Source organism: Eufriesea mexicana, unplaced genomic scaffold (genome assembly GCF_001483705.2).
Source record: "Eufriesea mexicana isolate 0111107269 unplaced genomic scaffold, ASM148370v2 scaffold1824, whole genome shotgun sequence".
Classification (NCBI taxonomy): Eukaryota; Metazoa; Arthropoda; class Insecta; order Hymenoptera; family Apidae; genus Eufriesea; species Eufriesea mexicana.
The window spans coordinates 627,379-642,274 of NW_016909928.1; the positions used below are offsets into that span (position 1 = coordinate 627,379).

Below are 14,896 nucleotides of genomic sequence, written 5' to 3' on the forward strand. Positions count from 1 at the left end.
ATTACATGAATAATCTTAAATTATTATTGTATAGTCTAATTATAAAGTTCATTAATCCTATATTTGAACTAGTATCACAGTCACTGTTTTATAATAGAAAGAATGTTTTAGTTGCCATAATTATTTTGTTCCATAATTTACTAAATTGAAAAATGTTATAATTGTCTAAATATAGAAAAACATAATGATTGAATCTTTCATAAAAAACAAATAAACCATTATAAAATGTTTAATATTGTGATAGTTTATCTTTCAATGTAGGGAGAGATTTGTACTATAAAAAGATTTACAATACAATTTTCCTTGTAGTCGATGTCCTGAGTATAATAATGTATAATTACATAAAGATATAAGATCATTAAAGGATAGATGGAATTTATTGAAAACAAATTGCATTGATTTATTAAATTATTTAAAAATGAAATTTGGTCCGTCTATCCTCAAATCTAATATTAACACTGTTTCTGTAATGAATATAAGTTCTTATAAACAGTGTTTCATCATTAATTTCTTTTTACAACTACAGTTTACAATAAGAGTTTCTACAAAATAAGCTTTCTCTATGTAACAACTCTCCTACAATTCCCCGTAATGGTCCGTTGTATTAAAAAATTAAAGAGAACTATACATTCATAAAACGGACATTACAATTCGGTTTAATTGATCCAGGTCGACTGATTCGGTAAACTGAGGGGGTTAGGAGAGTAAAGCATGTCCTATTGTGGTGGTCCACCCATTATGCCCATTGGAGGCATACCTTGAATTCCATATGGTGCCTGTGGTGGACCTTGATTTCCAGCCATGGGAGAATGCAATTGCATTGCAGGACTTTGTATCTGTTGTGTTGGTGTTACCTGTCCACCAGCTGGTGAAGGAACTACCTATAGATTTTCAATCATACAATCATACAATTAATGGTTATTAAAAGAAACTTATTATCATTGGTATTACTGTTTTTTACTTTACATGCTACAATATAATAAAATAAACTGTATATAAAAATTAAATGAAAATACATACAATGCTGAACAAAATGAGTCTTATAATATAGATACTCAAAGTTATTAAAAAAAGAGATTTGAAGAAAAAATTGTTGAATATATTTATTTATTACTCATTCTAGTTTATTATATAGACAAAAATTCATAATATAAATAAAACTATTCACAAAATAATAACAAAGATATGTTCTTAAAACATTTTATAAACAAAAGTATTGGCATAGTAATATTAATTGTAACTAATTATTAATAGTTTTAATATTTTATCAATAGTCCTTTCCTTTCAGAACTTCTTTTAAATTTCTGTTCACTGAATGGAGTAAATCTTTTATATATTAAGAATACAATAGTGTTCTATTCTTACAAGAGAAGATTTTTTAAATCAATTTTAGTTTTTTATTTATTGTTATATGTATTTATCATTGTATTCTTATGTTTCTTGATTTATTTTTTAATTCAGTTGACATATGTTCCAATAACTAAAACTAACAGACAATTCACTACAACTATTTATAAATAAAATATAGAAAACATGAAAAGTTAATGATACATTGTTCATTATATTTTTGTTTTAAAACTATTGTTCTTTTATAAAATACTTCAAAAACATATTGTTATTATTTTGCATATTATTTCATATAACTAATGGCTATTTATTACATAATAAACTAGGATAGGTAGTAAATATAAATATGTTAAACATGTTATACATTTTTCTTCAAACTATTATTTTTAATAGCTATAAGCATTTATATCATAACAATCATACTATGTTAATACTTTTGTTCAGCATTGTATGATACAAATTATAAACATATTTTCTTATGTTTAGTTGTTTTTACAAAATAACTATCAAAAATAATTTTATAAATAAATGTGCCTACAATAATTTTAAGATATTTTCTACTTTTACCGATGTATTTTTTCCCATAAGAGCATAATCTATATATAAAAATAAAAAAAGATATATGAAGTTTTGTTATGAATGTTTCATTGCGTAGTTTATCATACGATTATCAATCATTTTAAATGTTTATATTTCCATTTCAAAATATTGTATTTATATATTGATACAGGTTTGAAATCAATTGCATTATATTATGTTCATAATGGATATCGACTGCAATAAATTTGAAGTCCAAATTTCTTAAGAATTTTACAAGCAATGCAACTGAATTATGAAATCAATGTATTAATTCTTTATATATTGTTAGAAAAAAATAAATACATATTTCAAGCTGCATTCAAAGATAAAATATTTACAGAAAAAATTTCATGTAATAATTTGTCTTATTTCAACTTGCAGATTATGCTCTTACAATTTCTGGAGGAAAATAGGAAACATCTTGTATACCTACAAAAAATTTAATATAAATATTAAGTGTATTTCTATTTAAATTTGATCTTCTAATTTTACTGAAATAAATTGGTATACAAACAGAATAAAACATTATTAAATATCTACTTAAAGAAAGAGATCAATACAGAAATATTAATGTGTATACCAAAGTATAGTTATTTTTAACACTTTACTGACCGGCAATTTCGAGTCAAACTCGATCCTTGTGGCAGGAAAATTTTATGCATTTTAATCTAAGATAAAAGCATCGAAATAAACTTTAATATACTTCATTTATATATCATGCATTGAAATGGCATTTATCACATATATTTAATAATATAATAATATATAATACTCGTTGATGGTCTGTCTTAGTGTTCTGACGTAAGAACACAAATATACTCGTGACCAGTCAGCAAAGTGTTAATATTATTATTCTATTAACAATAGTATGCAGAATTCATACTTTTACTACAAATATATAGAATGTTATATTTTTATTATGTCTATATTACATAACAAAGTGAAACACACATAGAACTGATATGATGACTAGATATTAAAATCATAACCAAAGCCAATATCTTCACAGTTTCAGTTCTTTATAACTATCATAGAAAATAGTTTTTTAAAATTGTTTCAAAAACTGAAATCAATATTACAAGTTTACACATAAATAGTTTTTGATTATTTATCTTTAAATGAGGAGCAACTGCCTCATGTCCATCAATTAATGAATACTAATTTCACCCTTAAAAATACTTACAAACAATGAGTGTTACATTCATCATAGGTTTTTATCAACCACTCACAAGTGTTTGTAAATTAATTGCATGATTGCAGAAATCCAAGCTTAATACTTTGGAAATTTAAAGATTATAAAATGATCTGCTTACCTGAGACATAACTGGAGGTTCTGAAGGAAGAGTTAAGTTAGCTAGTAAATCTCTCACTGCAGGAAAGAGAGAACACTCAGACTGATTTGCACCATATTCGGCAAATCTCTTTAATTGTAAAGATGCTGCTGCCATTGCAGAAGCTGGACTTGGATCCCTTTTTTCTGCTAATTGTGTTACATTTGTATTAACATCATAAACTAATGGTAAAACTAATGATGGTGTCTCGCCTTGATATGGCAATCCAATTCTTGTTATTTGTAACTATAACATACATTGATAACAAGTAATATAATTATAGTATAATAAATTAATAATAGCAATTTTTAATCTATAATACTATATTTCGATTTCAAGAAAAGTTATTAAATGTACTTACAAAGAAAAGAATTTTATTTCTGCAAACTAGTACTGCAGCCATACCAGTAGGTACAATTGGTGTTCCAGAAGGAGGAATCCTTAAACACCATTGTACATTCCACTTAAGTTGCTGTTGTTGTGCTAATCCAGGTACTAATTCCAATTTCATAATTTGTACAAAATCTTTTAAGACATTGAATGGAACATTTAACATTCTACCAAAACCAGAAAGTGTATTTGGTTTATATGGTGGTGCAGCTGCTCTCGTATCAAAAAATTTTTCTATAATCTGTAAAAAAAAAATAGCACAAAAGAAAGAGAAAACAAAAGAAAAATTTTAATCATGAAATTAAACATTACTTGTAATTCTTCAAGTGTCCATTGATCTTTATGTTCTGGAAGAGGTTGTACCTTTATATGAAGAGATTGCAAATGTTGTGGATTTAAACCAACGCGACATTGTAAACTTTCTACCTTAAAGTGTACAACTCCTGGTTCTGTACTATTTATTGCTGTTAACTGTAAAGAAATTATTTCATATAAAACTTTATATATAATACATCCAAAATATACAAGATTAAGTAAAAAATAAAACTCGTACACAATCATCAGTTTGTATAAATCTTTGAAATTGTCTGCGCATATAAATACATCCTAAAAATCTTTCAAGTGGTGAAAGATCAGGACCAGGAAGTCCAGAGGGGTGTGGTGAAGGACAACAAAGCAATTCCAAAGCTTCGTGAGTTAGCAATGTAGGTACAGCGCCTGCCCACGAACGTTGTGGAAGTACTCTTGAAATATGAGTTCCAGCTTTATGATCCGAAGCTTGAGGACTGTGCAGGGCAGCATGTCCTGGACTCTGTGCAGGACGTGCTGGAGATGGTCTAGGTACACTAGGTGATCCTGGCCAATTAGAAGCTGCTGGAGAAGCCATACTCTGTGAAGATGGAAATGGACTTCCATCTATGTGTCCTAAATAAATAAACATTTTTTTCTTATAAATTTATTTGTCTTAATTATATTATTTGTACTATTTGTTAATAAAAATTAAAAATTTATTCTAGACATTTTAATCATAAATATTTATTATTTGTCCATTCCACTAAATAAACCCACTAAATAAGATTATATTATAATTTATATTAATTACAAAAACATTTAATGAAATAAGTACATAATATTAAAACAAAATGAATAGTATACACATATTTTTCATATATTATATTCAAATACTGGTAAATTATTGCTATAATTTGTAAGCAACTTATACTGTAATAAAATTTAAACTTTTAAGTAAAAGCCATTTCTTACCAGTCTGCATGAAAGATCCTGCAGGAGAATGTCCTACTTGAACATTACTACATGGCCCTGGTGAAGATGTTGGCATTAATCCAGCTGGACTAGGAACATGCATTGGATTTAGAGGACTATTAGCAACTAATCCAGAACCTGGTGAAGGATGTGGTAGCATATTAGGTGTATTTGGTGGTAATGATGGTGGTGAAGCCAAATTAAAAGAAGTAGCTGGACTACTTCCAAAACTTTGATGTTGATTTGTCTGAAGGAAATTAACAATAAAAAGAACAAAATTTCTTAAGGATTTATATAGTTTTGAAATAAATATAAAAACTACCTGTGATATATTAGCAGTATGTGGACTAGCTGGAGTGTGTGGGTTACTGCCAGAAGGTGGAGTTAAAGGTGGATGAAACCTTAATCCATCTCTTTGTTGTGCAGGTGATTGAGGCCCACTTCTATGGTGACTTAAAAAACCTACATTTCCACTTCCACTACCACCATCACTATCCATTGTCACTGGAGAAGGAGGATTGTCATCCTCTGATTGAGATCTTCTACGTGAAACTGCACTTTCATCCACATATTTCGATAAAAAGGCCTGTACAAGTAAAACAAATAACAATAAAAATAAATAAATAAATCACACAAAATATATTATATTATAAGGTATAAAGTAAATTTTATAAGAACCATATATAATTTTTTTGAAAGATTTTATAAAAAATAAAATTTAGGTATTATTACCTTAAGACCTTGTGTTGGTGTAAATTCATCTACAACGTAACTTCTATCAAAACGGCTATACGCTCCATCTCGTAAGCTCACTAAACCACTTCCTCGTAGACGAAGTTCTAAACAATACATACCTTGATACGCAATTCTGACTAGAGTTACACACTGTGGCATAATAGTGAAAGTTTGTACTGGTACTTGAGGTCTCTATAAAAGATATAATAAAATAATAACAATAGATGATAATATCAATATATACAATATTCAATAAACAAAAATTAAATAGAACAAATTTTAGGAGAAATAGGTAATTTAATAATCATACCGAATTATAAACACAAAGTTGTGGAATTGTAGGTAATTTGCTAATTGATGTAAGAGGTTGAAGTGTTTCATGAAGAATATGTATAAGTTGGGCTAAATTTCTATGTCTGTTCAAATGAGCCTCAAGTTGTTCTTTCATAATTGAATGAGCATTAGTAGTAGTACTAGTTGGACCTACATATTAATAAAATTTTATAAATTAGTAAAAATATATGAAATTAATCCAGTGTATACTGAGTTTTGATATATAATAAGTCATTAATTACAAAATTAGTGATTTACTAATGACAATTTATTTATATTATATCGATAACATTTATGATTCTGATTGTATTGATCTGAATGTTTATTTCTGTATTGCCTTTAATATAATAAATTTTCATTGATAATCTTTTTTATCATATTAACAAAAATTATTAGAAAATTATATGAACTGAATAAGAAAAGAACACCCAGTCTAATTGATATAAGTTAAAAAGTAATATTTACTTTTTCCAAAAATCAATTTAAATGCTTTATCATTGGTACTCCATTGTACAGTAACAGTAGCTCCACGGTTAGGGCCATAAGTTAGAATTAATTTACTATAGTTGTATGATTTTATACTAACCATATTGCGTAGGTTGTATTTTTCTGTAATACATACAAAATTGAAATTAATAACTTGAATTACAAGCAGCTTTTAAATTAACATTATTTTTGATTAAAATTACGAACTATACCCATTTTAAAATATTCTGCCAAATCATGTACAATAGAATAAAGATGAACAATTTGTGCCCAATCATTGAGCAATGCATCTACTGTGCGTGATACAGTATCTGCTGTACCCATTTCGTATTGAAAATATACTGGTCTTCGTAATCCTAATACAAATTACATCAATTACTTACATATAGGTCATTTGAATATTTGAACATATTATTTATTTTATACTTTAACATTATTGAATTACCTTGTTCTTTTGGATGGCTGCTAGATAAAGGACTACCATAGAATACAAACTCAGCCATCCATGTTTTAGCCATACCTTTCCCCTGAACTCTGATAGAAACACTGAGTAATCTTTTAAGAAGAGCATACCAGGCACAACTAGTACTTATTCCTGGAGAAGGAGCAGGTAGTTGAACCAATTTTAAGACTAATGCTGTAGCATTTGCCTCTACTTGAAGTCCTTGATGAGCTATATCTCTTCTAGTTAATTCTTGTGCTAATGTTACAAAAGGTATCCTTTCATCACAAAGTGCAACTACATGTGCTAATTCTGGAATAAAATATGCAGGTTGTTTGGATCTTCTATTTTGTAATGTAATACTGGCATCAGATCTTCCACTAGGTCCTGTACTTCTCCGTTTAACACTACTTGTTTCAGGTGTTTCTGTAATGTATTAAATACAATATTCATTCATTGTTTTATTAAATAAAAATATAATACTATTATTACATTATAGTATTATAATGCATTAAAGAACTGACCATTATCAACACTGGTGAAAGGCCCATGAGTTATAACAAAAGTATCAAATTCAATTAAACTTTGAACTTTCAAATACATTTTGGGGATTTCCGTCTCAATACTATCATCATGAGGATCATCTTCTATAGAACTATGTTTTACTACAGCAAGATAAAATGAACATTCAATTTCACATGGTGAAGTTTCTTTTTCTTTAAATGCCACTATTAAAATTACTGTAGGATGACGGTGAAGTTGAACAAACATACGATGTCTACTAATTTTCGACATTGGATGATCAGGATGAAGAAGAACTGGCAAACGTTCGTGAGAAGTTGCCGGAAGATGTTGTAGTGTTTTTTCACACCGTCTTTGTGTTATCCAAAATCTGTAATATCCAATAAAATAGGATGCAGTAAAAATTAAAATAAAAGTGGAAAGGAATTAAATGAAGCAAAAATTTAAAAAATATTACCTAAGTTCTGATATTAAAGTTGGAAGACGAGAATGATCACCATTTAAAGCAGCAGTTAATTCAGGAATCAAAGGAACTTCATATTGAGGTACATGGCATTGCAACATTCCAGTATGTGTATCAACAGTAACTAATAAATGTTCTGCTCTTAAACAAGGTTGCAAAATTGGAACAGAGAGAATTGCAGGTGAACCGGCTAAAGTACATTCAACATCTTTCAACATTGTTTGCAGCTCCTGCTTCAAATCTAATAATCTACTTCTAGTACGTACATATATTGTATGCACTAACAGACATTCCATTGATAATTGATCTGATCTAATTGCTCTATCTGCTATTTCACTTTCTTTGCTACCTAAGGATGGAACATGTACTATTGCAAGAGGTCTTGCAGGATCATGTTGATCCACCTGCACTGTTAATTTATATCCCAACTCTGATCGAGGATCTTTACTAGTTAATTCTCTCCAGTATGAGACAGAAAGACATTTTCCTGATGTATATTCATCCACATGAATATGATCATCGAGCCTGTCTCGTATTAATCGTAATGTCTGAGAGTACAGTACTTCTAATTGGAGTGACTGACAAAAATAATGTAAGATATGATAAACTTCAGATAATGGATTTGAACTTTCTGCCAACCTCGACTGGACCACCTTATAATTAAAATTATTTATCTTAATATTGCATAGTTTAAAAAAACCAAATTTAATAGTACAATGATTTATTAAAAATGATAATACTTGATGTACGAAACGAGTTTGCAATGAATGCACCAAAGCTTTTCCATCTCCTGTTTCTCTGTCTGAAACTAAAATTTCCAATTCTAATAATCTCCAAGGTACTGCTGGACCATCTCCCATTACTGTAAGTGATACTGAAAATTCTTGTTCCACAAGAAATGTTACTCTTCCTGCTTCAATCTTTAAATTGCGCATTTGTGGAAGCAAATTTCCAGTAACTAATCTGTGTTGAATAACTTGATTTAATCTTTGAAGTGTACTTCTTTTCTCTGCTGGTGTAATTGGATCTGGAGGAACAATTCTTTCCTATTAAAAGAACATATATTTATATAAATAGTTCATAATTTAAAAAATTATTTACTAACACTTTCATAAATAGTATTATATTAAAATTACTCTTATGCATGCTGGTAGACGACTATATGTTCCAGTTGTAAGAACCTCTACTGCAGCAACAAGCATATCAGCTGTATCAACAAAAAGCAGTGACTGCTTGTCTAAAAAGGCCATTATGTGCTATCAAAAAAAAATGTCATTAGTCAATAATCATTTAACGATAATACCAGTTATTAAAAAATTTTTAAATATCATAATTAAATGTAAATATATTAATTTTTAATATACCGCAGATTTATCAACTTTGGAAGCACTGTTAGCCCATTTAACTAATGCTAATAAGCGTACGTATAATTGTCTAGTTCTGGCTGAAAAGTTATAAATTTCTATTTTACGTTCCATATCAGTTTTCCGAGGTAATCTGTAAATATATAATTTGTGTAAAAAAATATTTATATGATTTTTATCAATTTATATTAAATTATATCAAGATATATTAATAATCTACTACATTTATTAATAATGTATCAGACATATTATAATATATTTATGATATATAATTAAATATATATTCAATTATATTCAATATGTTAACTTTTATTATTCTCATGTTATTATTATTTAATACCTTTATTATATAAATATTTATTTAAGTTTATTGTAATTTAATTAATAAAAAATATATGAAGATTTTCTTACAATTCAGCTAAAACTGTGAGTTCATGATAAGTACGTTGTATAATGAAGTCAATAAGCATGCCAAGGGAAATAGAACCACCACGATTTCCTTCCTGTGGGATATTGTTGGTTACAGGAGTTTGATGTCCCTCTAAAGGCACTGGAGCCATTTTATACTATATTATAATTAACAAATCTAAAACTTAATTAAACTGATTAGAACATAAATGTTTATAAATAATAACTTGGATATCAAAAATATAATATTTGTAGATTATGTCATATATGATATACATACATTATGATACTATATTATTGCAGTATTAATATTTGTCAATTGATTTACATTAATTAACTTCAATATATTGCAACAAAATTACAAATAATTATTTGAATGCATAAAAATGAGAGCAAAATTGATTACTCATTTTTATAATAATATATCTGTCAAAAATAAAAATATATTAATAATGAGAAGTAAATAAAAAAAGAAACTGATATTAAATGAACATACTCTCACCTCTAACATTTATCTTTCGATCGTACACACTACAATCATAAGATAGTGAGTGAAAGCAGCTCCTTTTGAAATACATCACAAACTTTAGAAAACTAGATAGGATACTTTGGTAATGTTTTATTCAAATTATGGTATATTTCAAATATTTTAAATTCATACAAATCTAAATGTATTAATAAAAAATTCAATTAAAACAATATATAAATTCTACTTATTTTATTTTTGCATTCATTAATATAAATGTAAAAATAAGAAAAAGAAGAATTTTAGAACTTAATTATTGAAATTTATTATAAAAACATTTTGAAATATCATAAATTATTTTAAAACATGATATACATTCAAAATTTATAAATTCAAATATTATATAAATATGATTTTTGGGAAAATTTGATATTAAAATATTATTTATTTTTCTTTTTAAATTTTATTTAAATTGTAATAGCAATACCAATTTATATGAAAGATAATATATTTATTGCAATTTTTTTATATAATATATTCAGACAATTAAACAATGGCTTAAAATTATAATTTCTTACTGTATGAGTATCGAAAGTTTATAATAGATGATAATTTATCTAGATGAACTGCTTTAAACCTGAAGTTAGTAATTTCACGTGTTTGCAATTAAATAGTATATGGTATTATTAATACCATATTTTTAATTTAATTCAATTAATTCTACTGAATTAAACAAAATTATTCATAAAATATTGTATAAAAATAAACATAAATAATGGATGTATTGAATGAACCTATTCGACAAGAATCTATGATGTAAGTAACTATAACCTCAATAAAATTTAACAACAATTTATACAAAGTAAATAAATTTTATAATTTAATTTTTAATCTAAACTTCGTCATATTTATGACTTTTGGAAAATGATTAAAATAGGCTGTTTAATATGATTTATATATTAAATGTATTATTTATATTTAAATAATATATGACTACATAATGTTATCTCATGTGATTAAAAATGTGATTAATACACAATTTCTAGATTATGTTGTATTTGCGGTATTAATATTGAACCAAATCCAGCAAATATGTGTGTGGCATGTTTAAGAACTCAAGTTGATGTTACTGAAAACATTCCAAAACAAGCAACAATCCATTTTTGTAAAGGCTGTGAAAGGTAATAACATAATTTATACGTTGTACTATAATTATTTTATAAAATAGACAAATATTTTATACACGTAATATCAAAAATATTTAAGTCTTAAAGTTGCAGTAAATATTTAAAATGTATAATTTTATTTGTTACATATTTGAAAACTGCTTTTTTAACTTCAATTGTGTATGCCGAACATTGATTATTTTAAACATTTTTTATAATTTTATATTATAAATAATGCTATTCATTAATATTTTTTATCTTATTAAATAATAATTTTTAATCTTTTTAATATAAAGAATTACTATAGTATTGTTGATGATTGAGTTCATATACACTTATTATCTCTAAATACTTATTAAAACTTTATTGTGACTTTACTGTTATCTTTTTTATTTCAACAAAATTATAAAGTGATCTAAATGACTCGCACATTAAGGTTAATGCTTTAAGAATATAGTATTATAACTATATTTCCTATTACATCTACATGTAATTTATACTGCTATAATATACTAAAATATTGATGCCTAACACTGATTTCACAAAGGGACTAGCATTAAGTACTTAATTTTTTTTATATTTCTACAATCACCTTCCTCAAGAAAATCGTGAAATAAGAAAACATCTTATATTATCATATATTTCTTTATTTAATTATAAGACTCAGAAACTAACATTTTCTTTAGATATTTACAACCACCTGGTGAATGGATTCATGCAGCATTAGAATCTAGGGAGTTACTTACATTGTGTTTAAAAAAATTAAAAAGCTTAAATCGAGTGAAATTAATTGATGCTGGATTTGTATGGACAGAACCTCATTCTATGAGATTGAAGGTACTTTTTATTTAATAATATTGTACCAAAAAATTATTTCATTATTATATTATATCTTCAGGTAAAACTAACAGTACAAGCTGAAGTTATGAGTGGTGCAATCTTGCAACAAATATTTGTAGTTGAATATACCGTGAATCATCAAATGTGTAATGATTGTCACCGAATAGAAGCAAAAGATTATTGGCGTGCTTTGGTAAAGCTTGTATATTAATTATCTCTTAATAGGAATAATTTATTACATTTTACACTTATTTTGTAATGAAACTAATAATTTACTTGTAATAGGTACAAGTGCGACAGAAAGCGACAAATAAAAAGACATTTTATTATTTAGAGCAATTAATTTTGAAATATAAGGCACATGAACAAACTTTGGGCATAAAACCTATTCATGGTAATAACTTTGAATTATTTAAAAATCTTAGAAAATAAATTTCTAATCTTTTAATTACTAATAATAATAATCTTAAAATAATCATGTATTTTTACAGAGGGTTTAGATTTCTTTTTTGCAAATGAAGCAACCGCACGCAAATTGGTCGATTTCCTTTCAAGTGTTATACCATGTCGTTATGATCATTCTAAAAAACTAATATCACATGATATTCATAGTAATATCTACAATTATAAATTTACATACAGGTAAAATTTATGTGTATTAATAGATTGATTTAAAAAAAAGTGTTACATTTTGTAGCAGGAATATTTTAAATATTATATTTTTATTTAACTATTTTTTCATGAATCAAAATTATTTTTTATACAGTAATGTGAAAATATGATAAAATCATATAAAAGTTAAAATAAATTTAATTTACTTTAAACCAATACAATATAATTTTATTTATATATTACAATTTCTTTTTATATAATATGTTATGGTTTATTCTATAGTGTGGAAATAGTTCCAATATCAAAGGATAGTGTAGTATGTCTTTCAAGAAAACTGAGTCATCAACTTGGTGGAATAAATCCAATTTGTTTGGTACATAAAATTACAAATCATATACATCTAATAGATGTATCGACTGGGCAAAGTGGGTGTGCTTTTTTAAAATTTAATATTTATTCATTTAAAACTTAATTTAACTAAAATTTTATTCATGACATGTTATGTATCTATTCAGTTGCAGAATTAAATGCTACACTTTTCTGGAGACATGCTTTTAATAGTATTTGTAATCCAAAACAATTAATAGAATACATAGTAATGGATATTGAGCAAATTAAATTTAAGGACAGAAAATTTTTTCCTGGACAAGGAACTATTTCAAATAAAGTACGTATGAAATAATTTTAATATTCTTAATATTCTTTATCAAATATAGTTCTTGCAAGAGAAAAACACTTATTTATAAATGAAATCTTATAATAAAAGCAAGCTAATAATTATAAAATTAAGTATATAGAGATTATTATTATAATCGTTAGAAAAAGGTCAGAGAGAATTTTTTTTCATGATATTCTACTTCATTTTTTAATTAAAGTAATTTTTTTATTTTCAGCATGGAATAGCAGATGTATGGGTAGTTAGAAGTTGTGATTTAGGAATAAATGATAACTTGATTCATACACGTACTCATCTTGGTCATCTCTTAAAACCTGGTGATACTGTTTTAGGGTATGGAAAAAAAATTAAACATTAAATAACAAATTCGAAAGTAAATAAATAATTAAAAGGTAATTCTTATGTTCAGGTATGCTCTTAATGAAAGTAACATTAACGACGAGAATTTTGACATGCTGAATAAAGACCTAGTACCAGATATAATTCTAACAAAGAAGGTTTATACATATGATAGAGTAGCACGTCGTCGGATGAGAGCTTGGAAATTAAAACATATGTTACAAGATAATGACAGTATGACTGCAGATAATAAGTAAGTTAATTTTTTCTTTAAATATAAAAGTTTCTTTAAATGTTTAAAGCTAGAAATATAGTAAGAGTTATTAAAAGATTAAGATTATAATTATATTGTAATTTATTTTAGTGACTATTTTGAGTTTTTGGAAGATATTGAAGAAGATCCAGAAATGAGACAAAATATAAATATTTTCAGAGATCATAAGAAACCAATTCCAGTAGATACTAACGAATTACCTGATTCTAGTTGTCCACAAGTCACTTTGGAGGAAATGCTTAACGATCTTGCTATTGATGATATTGAACTACCTTATATTTTGTAATAATAATTTTAATAAAACTATAATAAGAATTGCTATTAATTTTATTAAACATATTTTAATGACATTTCAAATGTTTAAAAGGCTTATCATAAATGTTTATTATCTTTTCTTAATATTTAATACTAAAATATATAGTACTTTTAGTACTAAAATATATTTTATTTTATATCTTATTCTTATATCATTATATAAGTAAATTGTTTTCTCTGAATTAGTCTTTATCTTAATACTTTGAGTTTCCAAAATACGTAAAATAGTAACTAGTAACTAAAAACAGTTCATCAAATAAATTATGCATTTAATTTTAATGACTGATTCCAAATTTTTATTTCAATGACTTTGAAACCAATAAGACTAATTTTTCTAATTTCTGTTCATTACCCATAAATATGTTAATTTCATATTATTTTGCATTTTGACTCTTTTAAGCTAAAACAATAAAACTGCATTATACTGTTCTTCAAACATTTATAACATTTTTAGTTTACAAAATGTTTTTAGTAAAAAATTCCAACTTCAATTAAGGATATAATTTATTTTCATTTTTTTCATTATCTTTTTTAATTTTATTAAG

At 26.0% G+C, this 14,896-nt stretch overlaps 3 protein-coding genes across 3 annotated transcripts; 1 reads left to right on the forward strand and 2 right to left on the reverse strand.

Annotated features, from left to right (window-relative positions):
• Window positions 1–434: 434 nt before the first annotated feature.
• Window positions 435–9,083, reverse strand: MED14 (mediator complex subunit 14). The gene is made up of 16 exons (XM_017902404.1): window positions 9,028–9,083; window positions 8,632–8,937; window positions 7,886–8,544; window positions 7,431–7,798; window positions 6,910–7,332; window positions 6,677–6,820; window positions 6,444–6,587; window positions 5,956–6,128; window positions 5,643–5,837; window positions 5,233–5,496; window positions 4,911–5,157; window positions 4,201–4,571; window positions 3,960–4,118; window positions 3,619–3,888; window positions 3,240–3,503; window positions 435–881 (listed from the first exon to the last, which is right to left on the reverse strand). Exons 2-16 carry the CDS (start codon window positions 8,824–8,826, stop codon window positions 717–719), a joined length of 4,041 nt encoding a protein of 1,346 aa, XP_017757893.1. The 5' UTR covers window positions 8,827–8,937; window positions 9,028–9,083; the 3' UTR covers window positions 435–716.
• LOC108549137 (mediator of RNA polymerase II transcription subunit 14) lies at window positions 9,013–9,998 on the reverse strand. Its single transcript, XM_017902394.1, has 4 exons — window positions 9,944–9,998; window positions 9,667–9,847; window positions 9,256–9,388; window positions 9,013–9,147 (listed from the first exon to the last, which is right to left on the reverse strand). Exons 2-4 carry the CDS (start codon window positions 9,813–9,815, stop codon window positions 9,013–9,015), a joined length of 417 nt encoding a protein of 138 aa, XP_017757883.1. The 5' UTR covers window positions 9,816–9,847; window positions 9,944–9,998.
• Window positions 9,999–10,890: 892 nt separating this feature from the next.
• Window positions 10,891–14,322, forward strand: Nmd3 (60S ribosomal export protein NMD3). The gene is made up of 11 exons (XM_017902463.1): window positions 10,891–10,945; window positions 11,176–11,310; window positions 11,982–12,132; window positions 12,194–12,328; window positions 12,421–12,529; window positions 12,627–12,777; window positions 13,030–13,172; window positions 13,263–13,414; window positions 13,641–13,756; window positions 13,833–14,015; window positions 14,127–14,322. The coding sequence occupies exons 1-11, from the start codon at window positions 10,905–10,907 to the stop codon at window positions 14,320–14,322; spliced, it is 1,512 nt and encodes a 503-aa protein (XP_017757952.1). The 5' UTR covers window positions 10,891–10,904.
• Window positions 14,323–14,896: the final 574 nt, after the last annotated feature.

Coding starts and splice junctions, on each gene's coding strand:
- Nmd3 (XM_017902463.1), top strand. CDS start 10,905: ATGGATGTATTGAATGAACCTATTCGACAAGAATCTATGAT. Junction 10,946..11,175: donor ATTCGACAAGAATCTATGAT/GTAAGTAACTAT, acceptor CACAATTTCTAG/ATTATGTTGTATTTGCGGTA. Junction 11,311..11,981: donor TTTTGTAAAGGCTGTGAAAG/GTAATAACATAA, acceptor CATTTTCTTTAG/ATATTTACAACCACCTGGTG.
- LOC108549137 (XM_017902394.1), bottom strand. CDS start 9,815: ATGGCTCCAGTGCCTTTAGAGGGACATCAAACTCCTGTAACCAACAAT. Junction 9,389..9,666: donor CTCACAGTTTTAGCTGAATT/GTAAGAAAATCT, acceptor ATATATTTACAG/ATTACCTCGGAAAACTGATA. Junction 9,148..9,255: donor CCAAAGTTGATAAATCTGCG/GTATATTAAAAA, acceptor TTTTTTTGATAG/CACATAATGGCCTTTTTAGA.
- MED14 (XM_017902404.1), bottom strand. CDS start 8,826: ATGCGCAATTTAAAGATTGAAGCAGGAAGAGTAACATTTCTTGTGGAA. Junction 6,821..6,909: donor CAGCCATCCAAAAGAACAAG/GTAATTCAATAA, acceptor AATTTGTATTAG/GATTACGAAGACCAGTATAT. Junction 3,504..3,618: donor GAAATAAAATTCTTTTCTTT/GTAAGTACATTT, acceptor TGTATGTTATAG/TTACAAATAACAAGAATTGG.